Source organism: Hordeum vulgare, chromosome 3H (genome assembly GCF_904849725.1).
Source record: "Hordeum vulgare subsp. vulgare chromosome 3H, MorexV3_pseudomolecules_assembly, whole genome shotgun sequence".
Classification (NCBI taxonomy): Eukaryota; Viridiplantae; Streptophyta; class Magnoliopsida; order Poales; family Poaceae; genus Hordeum; species Hordeum vulgare.
Genome location: NC_058520.1, coordinates 490,710,242 through 490,722,631, shown reverse-complemented (window position 1 = coordinate 490,722,631; position 12,390 = coordinate 490,710,242). Strand labels below are relative to the sequence as shown.

The 12,390-nt window shown below is 39.9% G+C and overlaps 1 protein-coding gene across 1 annotated transcript; it reads left to right on the top strand.

The window, feature by feature from the left end:
• The first annotated feature begins 1,230 nt into the window (after nt 1–1,230).
• Nucleotides 1,231–11,887, top strand: LOC123444439 (uncharacterized protein At4g18490). Its single transcript, XM_045121147.1, has 16 exons — nt 1,231–1,419; nt 3,034–3,115; nt 3,381–3,501; nt 3,651–3,830; nt 3,918–4,130; nt 4,213–4,719; nt 4,993–5,175; nt 5,652–5,759; nt 6,778–6,936; nt 7,019–7,190; nt 7,901–7,965; nt 8,056–8,095; nt 8,523–8,678; nt 9,227–9,337; nt 9,429–9,503; nt 11,478–11,887. Exons 2-16 carry the CDS (start codon nt 3,052–3,054, stop codon nt 11,481–11,483), a joined length of 2,160 nt encoding a protein of 719 aa, XP_044977082.1. The 5' UTR covers nt 1,231–1,419; nt 3,034–3,051; the 3' UTR covers nt 11,484–11,887.
• Nucleotides 11,888–12,390: the final 503 nt, after the last annotated feature.

Sequence of the window (12,390 nt, the reverse complement as noted above, 5' to 3'; positions counted from 1 at the left end):
TGATGCAAAGATTTTTGCGGGGCAACGAGCTCGTTTCTGTAACTGAACCATTGCTTCAGGAATTAATTGATCAGAGGAGGCAACCAAACCGCATGCCAGCAAAATAAATCTAACAGCTGCGAACGCGTACATCGAACGTGATATTTTTTTTCCGTAGCTCGCGTGTTAGAAGGTAATCTTCCACTACCTAGATCTTTGCTCTGCTACTAGACTGATTGTTAGATAATCCTACACCACAACCAAGCTGCATGTTAGATGCCCTACTACTAGACTGACTGCTACCCAGAACAACAGAGCTCAATACTTTGTTCATATGACTGATTGGGAAAAACATGATAAATCATTTTAAACTGGAACATGATAAATCTAGAACATGATAAATCATTTTAAACTAAAGACAAACAGAGCTCTTTGTTCTACAATCTAGAACGCTACCTAGATCCTAAACTGCAGTGATTCACCATCTGAGGATTCGCAAAAAATAGGGCTCGACAATGAGGTGGAGGGGCTCAGGGTCGTCTCTGCCGTCAACGCCATGTCTGAAACAGAAACATGGCGCTGGCCAGATCCCTCACAGCCACCAAGGAGCTGCTCTAGGCCGACGGCGACGTGGTCGACTAGCTCGACTGCTACACGCTACAACACAAGCACCAGCTCCCGCAGCTCGTCAGGGGGCCGAGGTGCGGCGCCTGATTCCATTCCTATTCAAGCTCATGGTGGACGCGCGAGGGGAAAAGGGGACGGGCGTACCTGCTTGGGGTGGTACTGGTCGCCGCCGCTACCGAAGGAGTAGTCGTCGTCATGGTGAACCCCGGCCGCGCCGCTACCGAAGGCGTAGTCGTCGTCACGGCGAGCCCCGGCCGCGCCGTCGCCTAGAGAGAGCCGCCACCCTCCCCCAGATCCAGTAGTCGCCCGCTCCTCTCAACAGATCGTGCAACTTCGAACAGTTTCCTGAAACTACGCTTCAGTTTCAGAAAAACAGTCAGCTAGCTCGGGCACGATCTGGTCCGTTTCTCCGATGGGTGCGGGCACGATCTGGTCCGTCAGATGGATGCCAGATCAACGGACGAGGACACGGATGATAGATCCACCGGATCCGCCGGTGGGACGTAAGACTTTTCCTTTTCAAAAAGTGTCTGTATATTTCGAAAAAAACAGTGTCTACGAAAGAAAATGTTCATGCCTCGATCGATTCAGGCCTGCTCCAGCCCCGGGTGTTCGCTCACTTCACGTCTTCACCCCTGTCTTTTCTTCTTCCGTTCACCCCCACCTCGCGTCTAGGTGCGCGCGCGCTCGCTCGCTCTCGCTCTCCTAGCCTCCTCCTCTCTCTCTCGTCGCAACGACTGGCCGACCGCCGCCGTCCTACCCCAGGTGCCTAGGTATTCGTCGGGCTGTTCGCCGGCGACGAGCACCCACCAGGTGTGCCCAGCCCTTCTCTTCCCTTCCCGCTGTGCGAAACTGAGCACCCACGACACCTTCTAGATCAGCCCCTGATTGGTGCGTTTTTGCTGTTAATCTAGGGCGATTTCTGCTCAGTACTTTTTTGCGTGGATTTTGGGAAGGTTTGGTGCAGGATTTAGGGAGGTCTCTACCCTCCAGTTTCCACGCCACCTTCTACACACCCGTTCCGTGCGTGTTTGCGCGCGCACGCTGTTCGATCAAATGTTTCCTTCGTTTTAATTACGGTGTGCCGCAACCAGCAAGCAGTGGCATAATTGCGATAGTTTCCTGGGCGTTCGCGTGGCTTTAACATCCCGACAAGTTCCATGATCTTGTTTGATTGCCTCATGGACTCTTGTGAGCAGTAGCTGGTGTCATTGGAGCCCATGCTGTTTTTAACCCCTTGCCGTTGCCATTTTGCTGAGGCTATTTGCTGTTTTGTTTCGAGCCAGCAAAGTGGATTTCCTGTGGACGAAATATAATTAGGGTATTTCTTCGAATTCCATGTTCATGTAATGTATGGATGGGCAACATGGAAATCAGCACGGAAGCTGAAAAAACTGAAGCCCCTTGCCTACAAAAGACATTACTGTAGCTGACAATACTACAAACCTCCGAAGGACATTAGTGCTCCTGGTTTTCAAATCTTACTGGAGGGATCTTCATGGTTAAAATGGTGCATTAAGTGTTCTACGTGCTGCAATGTTTAACCGTGTAGCCTGCTGTCAAACTCTGATCCGCATAGACTTGCTTTACCAAACTTCATTTGATCCTAAGTCTATTGTCAAAATATCAAATAGAGCTCCCTTGCTCCAAAGTTTGTCCAGTCATGGTAATTATTCCACTGATGAAAGAAACGTGTTCTGACTGTCAAGGTCAAAGTTAACTTGTAGTTTGTTGTTTAAAATTATTGTCATTCTTCTGCAACCATTTATTGGTATCTAGTATGACATTGCAAATCAATATTGTTTTCAGTTTAGTTCTAGTTAGTTTAAGCATTCACTTCTATGACCAACTTAATGTTTTTACCGACCATAGTAACTTTCTACTTTCAAGTTTCAATAAATGAGCGGGTGCTCTGAATGGAATGTGCTCATGTTATTTGCCGCCTGTCTGATTTTCATGTTCCTCGTTGTTGTTGTTTTCTGGATCTTTGGTGAGGTCCTACCTATTAAGCACCTTGATGAGATTGCCTATTGTCTCTGAAAACATGAGCAGCTAGGTTTTATTGTTTAAATGTAGGTAATGTAAGCTGAATAGAGGTATTATCTCAGAGAGGGCTAGGGTCGTTGAAAATCTGGTAGTCAGTCGATAGACCCTTTAATTTTTTGTAGTCTATTGTTTAATGTTTCTCTATATTTCACATGTGGTTTGTTTCCTATTAAGCATAGTGGTGGGAAAAAATAAATCTGAATTGACCTATTCCTAATGTGTCACCAGCATAGTTAAAACATTGCCAGCATTTGCAAATATATTTGGATATTTCCTGTATCTAGTTATTAAGAATACTAATAATATTGGCATACATGGTTCCTCTTCCACTCTTTGTCTTTAGTGGTTCCTAATGTATTTTCCTTTTCCTTTGGCATGCAGCCCACGTTTGTGGGAACCATGGATGAATCACGAAAAAGAGCTGCCTCTAATGCGAATGCTAAAAATACAAGTTCATCCCTTGGTATGTATCTTGTTATTATTGTGTTATGATCCTAGGTCATCCGGGCACCTTATTTCCTTATTATGCTGCACCATAGTCAAACTAATCTTAGACTACTATGTTGAAGATTTCTGATTGATGCTGTATATGAGTCATCTCCATTGTATTGTTTCTTGCTTGCCCTCGAGAAATTAAATCTACTACATGAGCTGTGCGGTAGATTTGGAAAATGCATTTTAAAGATTGTAATGATTTAACCTGGTGTATTTGTATTATTTATTGGCAGATGAAGACTTTGGCAACGATTTTCTTTCATCTTGGAAGTTACCAAAATCAGGAAAAGATACAATTGACTTTGATGTTGAGTCAGCTCCAAAGAGTAACAAGAAGTTTAGCTTCGAGAATCTGTGAGTATTGGGTTTCAAATTTCCCTTAACATTTGGTGCAAACAACTGGAAATTAGTTACTATCTACTGGTCATATGGTGTTGACAATCTCTTTCTTTGTCCAGTGATGATTTTGGACTATGGAGCTAACAATCTCTTTCTTTGTCCAGTGATGATTTTGGACTTAATGGAGCCTTCGACTCATCATTTAAAATGGGCATGTCTGATTTAGATTTCTCTAGTCCTCTCAAGAAAAAAGCGAAGAACAACAGTTCAAACGGCGATGATCTTTCTGAAGGGAGAAAAGTAACTGAAAAGGACAACTTCTCCTTTTCCTTTGATTTTAATGAGTAAGTTATACTGGCTGGTGAAGACTGCTCTTCTCATAAAGTTCATGCAGTTAGCTATTTCATTTAGTTTATTTTGTTTCCTTAAAGGTTGGGCAACTTCAATCTTGACACAAAGTTGGGCTTTGAGGAAAATGCTATGAGTAGACTTAAAGAAAAAACTGACCCCATCACTTCAGAGGGTAACAAGGATCCACAAAGAGGTATTTCAGGCAAGGGCACTGATGTTCCTGAAGATATTAAGAGTAAGGAACAAATACAAACACAGAATGATTGCACTTTGAAGCCCGCTGATTTGACAAGGTAGGCAAATCTAACGAACGTCAGTTTTTGACATTAAGATTAACACTACTGAGTCATCTAACGACATGCATCATTTTTTCAGCACGAATCCTGCAAGTGTGGACCAACTTAAAGTAGATATGGTGTCAAATAATGTGCTTAAAGAGTACTCTACTGAGAACTATCCAACAAAACCAGTTGTCAACAATTCTTCTCAAAGTTTTCCTTCCACTGCTGTATCTGGTGAAGATCCAACACATTCGAAAGTGATAGCAGTTCCTGAGAGCAGCAAGGAAGCTCCTCCAGTGGGCCCTTGTAGAGTTAATATAATGTCAAGGGAGAATAATAGCAGTGAGCAATCAGTTAGTTCACAATCCAGAAACAACGTCACTGAAAATGTCCCCATCTCACGAAGATCAGTGGGCCAATCAGAGTCTCAAAATAACCAGAATGAGCCCATGGAGGAAAGTACATCTCTTAGTGAAGGAAGTCATGGTAAGCAATGTTATGGAGGCACTTCAATGAAGCCTCTAAGGAAGACATCATGCGGGACAAAGAATGTTGAGAAAGTGACTTCAGGTCCAAAGAATCTATCTTCAACAATGCAGAGGTTTATCTTTGACATAAGTTTCTTCCGCAGCAAAATAAAACCTTCAACCTAGTGTTGACTGCTGTTTATTTGACAACAAATAGTCTATCTTAAATTAGAACACTGTTAATGTTGGATTAAGTGCATTGCACATACATCATTGCACACAACAAATGCTTCACGGAACCCATGGTTCTATTTAGTATCATATTTTGTTTACTTGTTTGTGACCTAAGTTCTAGTTCTGTGTGTTGATCTCTTACTAGGCGAATGTATTCTGATATATTTATGCAGGGAAATCAGAAATGTTAAACCTACATTGGTGAATGAAGCAGGAACCTTTTCTCTTCTGTCCAAGTCTACAAATACAAAAGCAAGCAGGCCTCCCCAAATAACTTCAGAAACTACCTTAAATCAACTAAGTGGTGCCAATAACATGATGAAAAAGACAGATACACATCCTACAGACCTGAACAGGTAGTAGATAGATTGGCATGATAGCATGTACTCCCTCCGTCCCAAAACAAGTGACTCAACTTTGTACTCCCTCCATTTACTTATACAAGGCCACTATGAAATATACATTTTGCATCTATACAAGGCCACCAACAATAATCGAGGCAAACATTAATGATATTTTCTCGTACTAGCAATCTATTTAATTCTTCATGCATGCAGTCATAATGACAATCAGTTAGTTCCTCCACTCAATTTTCTTGCATGCATGGAGTGTATTAATGATCCCAGTAAACGAAAAGACAAGCTAGCTTTGAAAGCATGTATTAACTTTTACCTTGGTACCTGTAATATGAGTTTGTGGCCTTGTATATAAAAATGGAGGGAGTACTAACTTTGTACTAAAGTTAGTACAAAGTTGAGTCACTTATTTTGGGACAGAGGGAGTACGTATAAAATGATAAAACTGTATCACTAACACGTGTTTTTTAATGCAGGGAACACAAGCATGCACAGCCAGATAAGCATAAAATCACGTTGGCAAAAACATACTGCAAGCCAGGATTACAGGGGCTGTCAACTACCTCCATGAATGCCAAACATGGGTACATAATTATTCACCCTTCAAAGTACAGCAATGTGCTGAGTTAAAATATATGCAGTCCGTTATCTCTTGAAGTTGAACCCAGTCCATGCTGCAGTATTTTTTCCATATTATGATTATGGCATAATGACATAGTTTCATAAGATTTTGTTTGAAGTCTCACCGTGTATGAACTTGCCTAACATTGAACCGACAAAAATATCATTCTAAAGTTTTACTCCTATTGATCTTGGTCTTTTAACAAACTTTTATTGAGTTTATGGATGCAGTGCTATGGTTTATGTGGTATGTATGTCCTTATACAAGGAAAGTGTAACTACCTTAAATATTATGATTTTCAATGTATCTTTTATAAATGTGGTGGCAGAGGTTCCATTATCTCTTGAAGTTGAACCCAGTCCATTTTCTGGATCGTATGAAAAAAAAAGTGGTGGCACAGAAGCAACTGATGCATTGAATAGAGTGGACTTGCATCACATGCAGTTTTCTACCTTTCGAGATTACACTATGGTAGAATGCTCTTTGTTGCACTAATATGTGTCATTCTCAACTTTTGACAGCATTGGTAGCTAATAAGTTCTGCATGTCATTTACGCCGTTTTTAGAATCATAGTATAGTGTACCCGGTAGCAGTCTAGTAATACGGAGTTCAAAATGAGACAAAGAAAAGAGTTTAAAGACGACTCGGAAATATGAACTTACCGCAGTGAAGGTGATCCTCGTGGACTCCCCCAACCGTATTTGAATTGTAACTAGCAACTGTACTTTGGATTTACTTCCTGACAATCCTACATGGCATAATTCTTGATATTTGATGTACTCATGGTTTACGATATCTCTAGAATAAAGTATAACCCTTTCCAGGTATTTTGAGTTCTCTGTAACAGTCAGTCATCGTAAGTTTGTATGCCCATCTATTTCTGGATCTATCCGCTTCTCTTGTTGTTGCTAAGACATTCTACAAATCTTGTCATGAGATCTTGTCAATGCTAATAAATATATATATGCATCTTTTTCAGACTTGAGCCACTTAGTGCAGGCAACTCAGCACATAGCACTGGACATAAAACACTAACAAGTCAGGTGCTCCTAAAAAGCAGCAACACCTCTGATATGATACAAGGCGCTCCTTCCAAAGATGATAAAAGACCAACAACTTTCCAAATGGCGGGATCAAGGTTACCTCTACTCCAACATCTCCTGTTTTTTGTTCAAGAAACGTTACATGAAAGGGGACTTCAATTATTTTCCTAAATGTAGAGTTTCAAAAGTAGGCACCAGAAGTCCAAAGTCTGGCTTGCTTCTGGATAAAGATTCAGTAGAATTGAGTGAGAGCAAGAGTTCCCTTGTAAGGACACACAAGATCCCAAACTCCTTTGTTGAAGGGAAAACTGCATTGCTTAGCCCGTCCATAAGGCAAAAGATGCCCGAGGTTCTATTTTCGTTCTTTGCAGTTTTATATCTTCAAACACATGTTCTTTTATGCTTATGCTCTTTTCCTTCTTTGCTTTATCCCAATTGCCTTTGTCTTAAGATTGTGATTCATATCATTGAAAGAGTTACATTCTCTAAATGCAAACATTGCATTGTTCATTTCCACATTGTATTAAGTGTTTGTACTTGCTTATTTTGCACTGGGCTGAAGTGTTATACCCATATAGAATTTTACCCTGGAGTTACAAGTGTTAAAATATTATCAATGTGAAGATTATCATACTAATTCATTTGATACTGCAAACTAATTAGATCATGTGCCAGATCTAAGAGATGTATGATGCAACTACAAAGAATGCCCATTGGCCCGTCTCTTCAACTATATGATCAATCAGAACATACACTTCTTCAATCTAGACATGTAAAATTTAAATTGCACTATGTTTTGAATTCGGTACTATATTTCGAGTGCCATCGTGCTATTTTATCATGATCGATCTTCAAGTGTAGACTTGGGGTTTCAACCAATTGACATGATCATATTGTGTAGATTATCAATCGTTTAGACCTGGACAAATAAATATCTTTTGTTTGTAGAAAATCACCCAAGCTACAATGAAAAGAACATATATAGTTTTGTTATCTGTGTTCTATAATAGGAGTATAATTTTTGGTACTTCTGTTCATGCTTTCAACGTCCCTTCTCAGGAATCAATCCCAGATCCAAAAGCCCCTGCTGTGCTGAAACACATCATGAGATCTCCAGCTGTGAGGTTGTTGGTCCGACAACATCTAGTAGATTCACTGTACCTCTAGAGTATCTCTTTTTATTGGAAGTAACAAGTTTGCAATTTATCGTGTAGAAAATCACCGCAAACTGTTCCAGAGTCGGGGAATCAAACAGTAAGTGTGCTGAATATTCCTTAGATAGCTGTGTATATATAATTGTTCTATTATCACCTCCAATTCCAAAGGTTGCCTTGGTACACAGCCAAACATTTACAAAAAAGACCATTAATTTATATTAAGTTTCTAGATCTGTCATGAAAATAATATCAGAAGATATAGCTATGAAAATCTTCCTTCACACAATATTTTCTATCACTGCATCAATAAGTTAGTAGTCATGTTTTTCTACTATATTGAGCAAGAGGTATGCCGCTTTCATGTTTCCATTACTAGAAAGTAAGAGTAGCAATTCTACAAGACGAAAGTAGCAGATATAAGCACATCTTGAGATTGTGAAAAAGACAAAAGTGACTTATGTTTGGAACTGGAGGTAGTATTCACCTATCCTTGTCTCCTCATTTTTCTTGATTTCACTGCTTAGATTCTAAGTGGAACTCCGAAAGCTCGTATGGAAAATGCAGTTTCTTCCACAATACCATGGGAGATGGGTGACATTTCAGATCTCGAGTTGCCTGCCCTGTTAGAAGATGATGGGAATGTAGAGAAAGCTGAGGCTTGTAGAAAGCAGCTTGAAGATGTGAGTAAATCTGTCAATGCTTTATTATCTTACTAGAATGCAAACTAGTAGTTGGGGTTCTCAGTTTGTGTTTGACTGAGCCTTACCCACCTTAAAAAACTGATGCAGCTTTGGAACTTTACTGTTGGACTCCGGAACATTTCAGGAGTTGCTTTCTCAAATTTATCATATTTTGTGTCACTTCACTAGTATTTTAATGTGAATATTTAAGAAGACTCTTGCTCCCCTTTTGATCACATGAGAAATATGAAGGGTGAAATTTTAGATGTTTTTTTGAAGGTTAGAAATTTTAGATGTTACAACTTGTAAAAGGTGCAGAATGCATCTTCTCCAGATCATTATGTCACGGTTTCATGCAGATAAATGAATATCGTCAGTATTCAGTAGCAACTAAGATGGTTATTTGTTTCCTTATTGATCGTGCAGTACCAGTAATTTTATCCTCGATGCAACTGATGTTTTCTAACTCTACCTGAATACACCTGTTGACATGTAGAGGATCTGAATTAACAGTTAAGATATTTATGTTTTCATGTTGTATCATGCAGATGTGCATTTTGATGAAAAAGAAACACACGGAAGCTAAAGAACTAGCAGTTCGTGCTATTGTTAACAACAATATGCTGCTGATGCTAAACCACCCAATGTTTGAGGAGAAAATATCCTTTCCTACTGCAAACTAATTCACATGTTACTACTGTATATTGACATGCATGGATGTCAAACTTGTGATTCCTTCACTAGAAGAACCTTTCTGCTCTTCAGAAATATGCTGACAGCATGAGATCCAAACACTTATTTGAGGAAATTGTCACAATGGATACTGTAAGTTAACACCCTATTCTATTTATATATGCTTTTGATTTAGTATGCTCCCTTCATTTCACTATGTGTCCCTGGCCTCGAAAAACTCATTTTTCACTATGTTTGTCCTTCGGACGAAACCATATTTTTCAAGTGCCATTTCCCCCCTTTTGCCCTTAATAACTAATGTTGTTTGCTTGTGTTCCTGAACATCATGTCATTGAATGCAGACTGGACATGGCCAATACATGCTTAGCTCCTAGTCTGAGTCATCTTCAGCTTAGTTTTCTCTATTTTCTTGTAGTTCTTCGTTTTTGAACCTTTGGATTTCTGATCCTACCATCTTGTTCTTTGTTTTACTAAACACACACTCAGCAAGACTCAGAATTACTTGGTTTCCTGTAAGAAAAAGCTAAGAGGGGGGAGGGGGGCGGGGGGGGATCAATATCCTCTTTGAGCTGTCTTTCTATTCATGAAAACCATGATTGTTACGGCTTAAAATTACTTGTTTACCAGCAAAACATTATGGGAAAGTAGATGCCAGAAAGGTAATAGAACTATACAAAGAAGTAATGAGATCTTGGAGTGGAGGTACCTGCATCCTACATTTATGTCGGTCTATAGTAGCCTTGGATCATTACCAGCATGGAGTATATCTTCAAAATAATTTATAATTAACTTTACAGCACACAAAATGTTACTTGGAGATGTCCATTTCCAATTAGTTCGATTACTGAATACTGGGCTATTCCTACGCGGTGGTTTGCAGTAGAACTATGAACTTTAAACAAAGTTATAGAAGCTCAATATACTGCAACTCCATGCACTAGAACATGTGCAATTGCCATACGCGATCCTAGTTTCCGTCTCCTTCAATTCTTCTAAACTACCTTTAAACGCGCCAGACACTGTAGTTACTTGGAAGGGAGAACCAGTCACACGAGTGTGTGGGATATCTATTGCTTGTGCTATTATGCTAGTTTGACCTTCTTTAATGATTTGATATGCAAAGTTATCTACTGATATGTCCAATTTAGAATTTGGCTGTGGGTATGCAAAGTTATCAACTATACGGATTATGGAGTGAGTAGCGCAACTGCTTGGCATACTATGTTTTGTTTTCCCACCTGCATATCCTATTTCTGATCACTCATAGGGATGTTTGGCGTTTTAGTCTATACCATTCTGTAATATACTTCTATCTGGTTTTATTATTTTCGTTTAACATTCTAGCATTATGTTTTTTAGTAGAACAGTGGTTCTAGATTGCTTACTTGCACATATTGGACAGCTTACCTTGCATTGCATGGATCCTTGTCAGATGACTGTTATCTTCTTGTTTAGGCTGGGATCGGTGCATAATACCATTATGTTATTTAGTAGAAGTGTGGGTTCTGAATCACTTATTTACACATGTTGTACAGCATGCCTTGCATTGCATGCACCCTTCATCTTGTAGTTTAGGCTGGGAAGGGGTAATATCAATTGGCTGGACAGCCCTGTGGTTTCCATCAGCTATATCAACAAATGTTCTATTGTTTCAATTGACAATCGTATATGTTTACTCGTGTCTCTCATAGTACTGGAGTTACCACTTAAGTGGTTACTAGTGGGCATGTATTCCTAAAATCTAAAAATAGCCGTCCCTCTAAAGTACTCCCTCCATCCCAAAATAACTGTCTCAACTTTGTACTAGCTCTAGTACAAAGTTATACTAAACTTAAGACACTTATTTTGGGAGGGAGGGAGTAGGTTATTTGTTCTTTTCTACAGTACCCCTGCATTGGTTCAATACTTTCAGTTGTAGTTCAAAAGGATGCCTAGCTTGTGATAAATTTTATGCACGGACTGCCTTGAGAAGTTGCCTTCTGTTTACAGGCAGTTCAGTTTTGTTAGCAATTGAAGTAAAGCATCTTCATATTCTAGCAATATGAACCTTCCTCCATCATCATCTTCCATAGTTTATATTAACCCAGTAATATTTTGTTCTGACAGCATTGATGCGGGAGTACTGTGGGAAAGAAGATGCTTCATCCTGGAGGAACACCGGTAATGTAAATGCAACGAGAGGACATATATAGGATTCAGCATGTACTTGATACTGAGACGAAGTTCAGAGATCACTGAATAGCAAATGTAGTCACATTACTTGCTCCTGTAGAGGTACTTCTCTTGCCTGTTATAGCTAGCAGCTGTTTGGAGAGTGCTCGAATTAGTAGTTGGGTTGATTCCCACTAGGACAAGACCTGAGTACTCAAACGGATGACAATCCAAGAGGACATGTGTACGAAGTGTTGACTAGTCACTCCCTGGTGCCACCCGTGGTTAAATCTTGTACCAAATGCAACTGAAAAGAAGTCTAGTTTCACATTGAATTAATGCAGGGGTAAAGTTAACGATGATAATAACTCTGATAATAAGCATGGAATAATCATGGTGGGTGACTAGGCATCCCATTCATTCTTAATACCAATTCGTGGGTTAAAAGCCGGTTAACTTTGGTGCCTCGACCTTTTTGCAAGCTAGTGTGTTACAAGTGGTAAATCTTGGCATTTCTACCTTTAGTACACTTGGTAGTATGTTGGTTGTCTAGTTGCAGCACACTTGATAGCACTTCCAGGCAGGCTTGTGTGATTACCAACGTAAAACGTAGTGGGTGGGTGTTAGCAATACCTGTTCTTTTCTTAATTTTGGTTCATCTGGGAAGAGGGCCCTAGGGATCTTACCTCTTTACTAGACGATTTTGCGTGAACTAGTGCACATCACAATATGCACGATCTTCCCAAGGATGAAAGCAATTGTGACGGTATCCACTTAAAACTGGTGGCATAACGCAAAAAGCCAATGTGCTTTACATCGTTTTTCGATCGAGCTTCTTGGAAGGGCATTTCTAACCGATCAGATCCGG

What these genes read in the sequence shown, in the direction of transcription:
- LOC123444439 (XM_045121147.1), top strand. Translation starts at nt 3,052, where the DNA reads ATGGATGAATCACGAAAAAGAGCTGCCTCTAATGCGAATGCTAAAAAT. An exon ending in CTATCTTCAACAATGCAGAG is followed by an intron (nt 4,720 to 4,992) that starts GTTTATCTTTGA and finishes ATATTTATGCAG; the next exon opens with GGAAATCAGAAATGTTAAAC. An exon ending in TCCATGAATGCCAAACATGG is followed by an intron (nt 5,760 to 6,777) that starts GTACATAATTAT and finishes CATCTTTTTCAG; the next exon opens with ACTTGAGCCACTTAGTGCAG.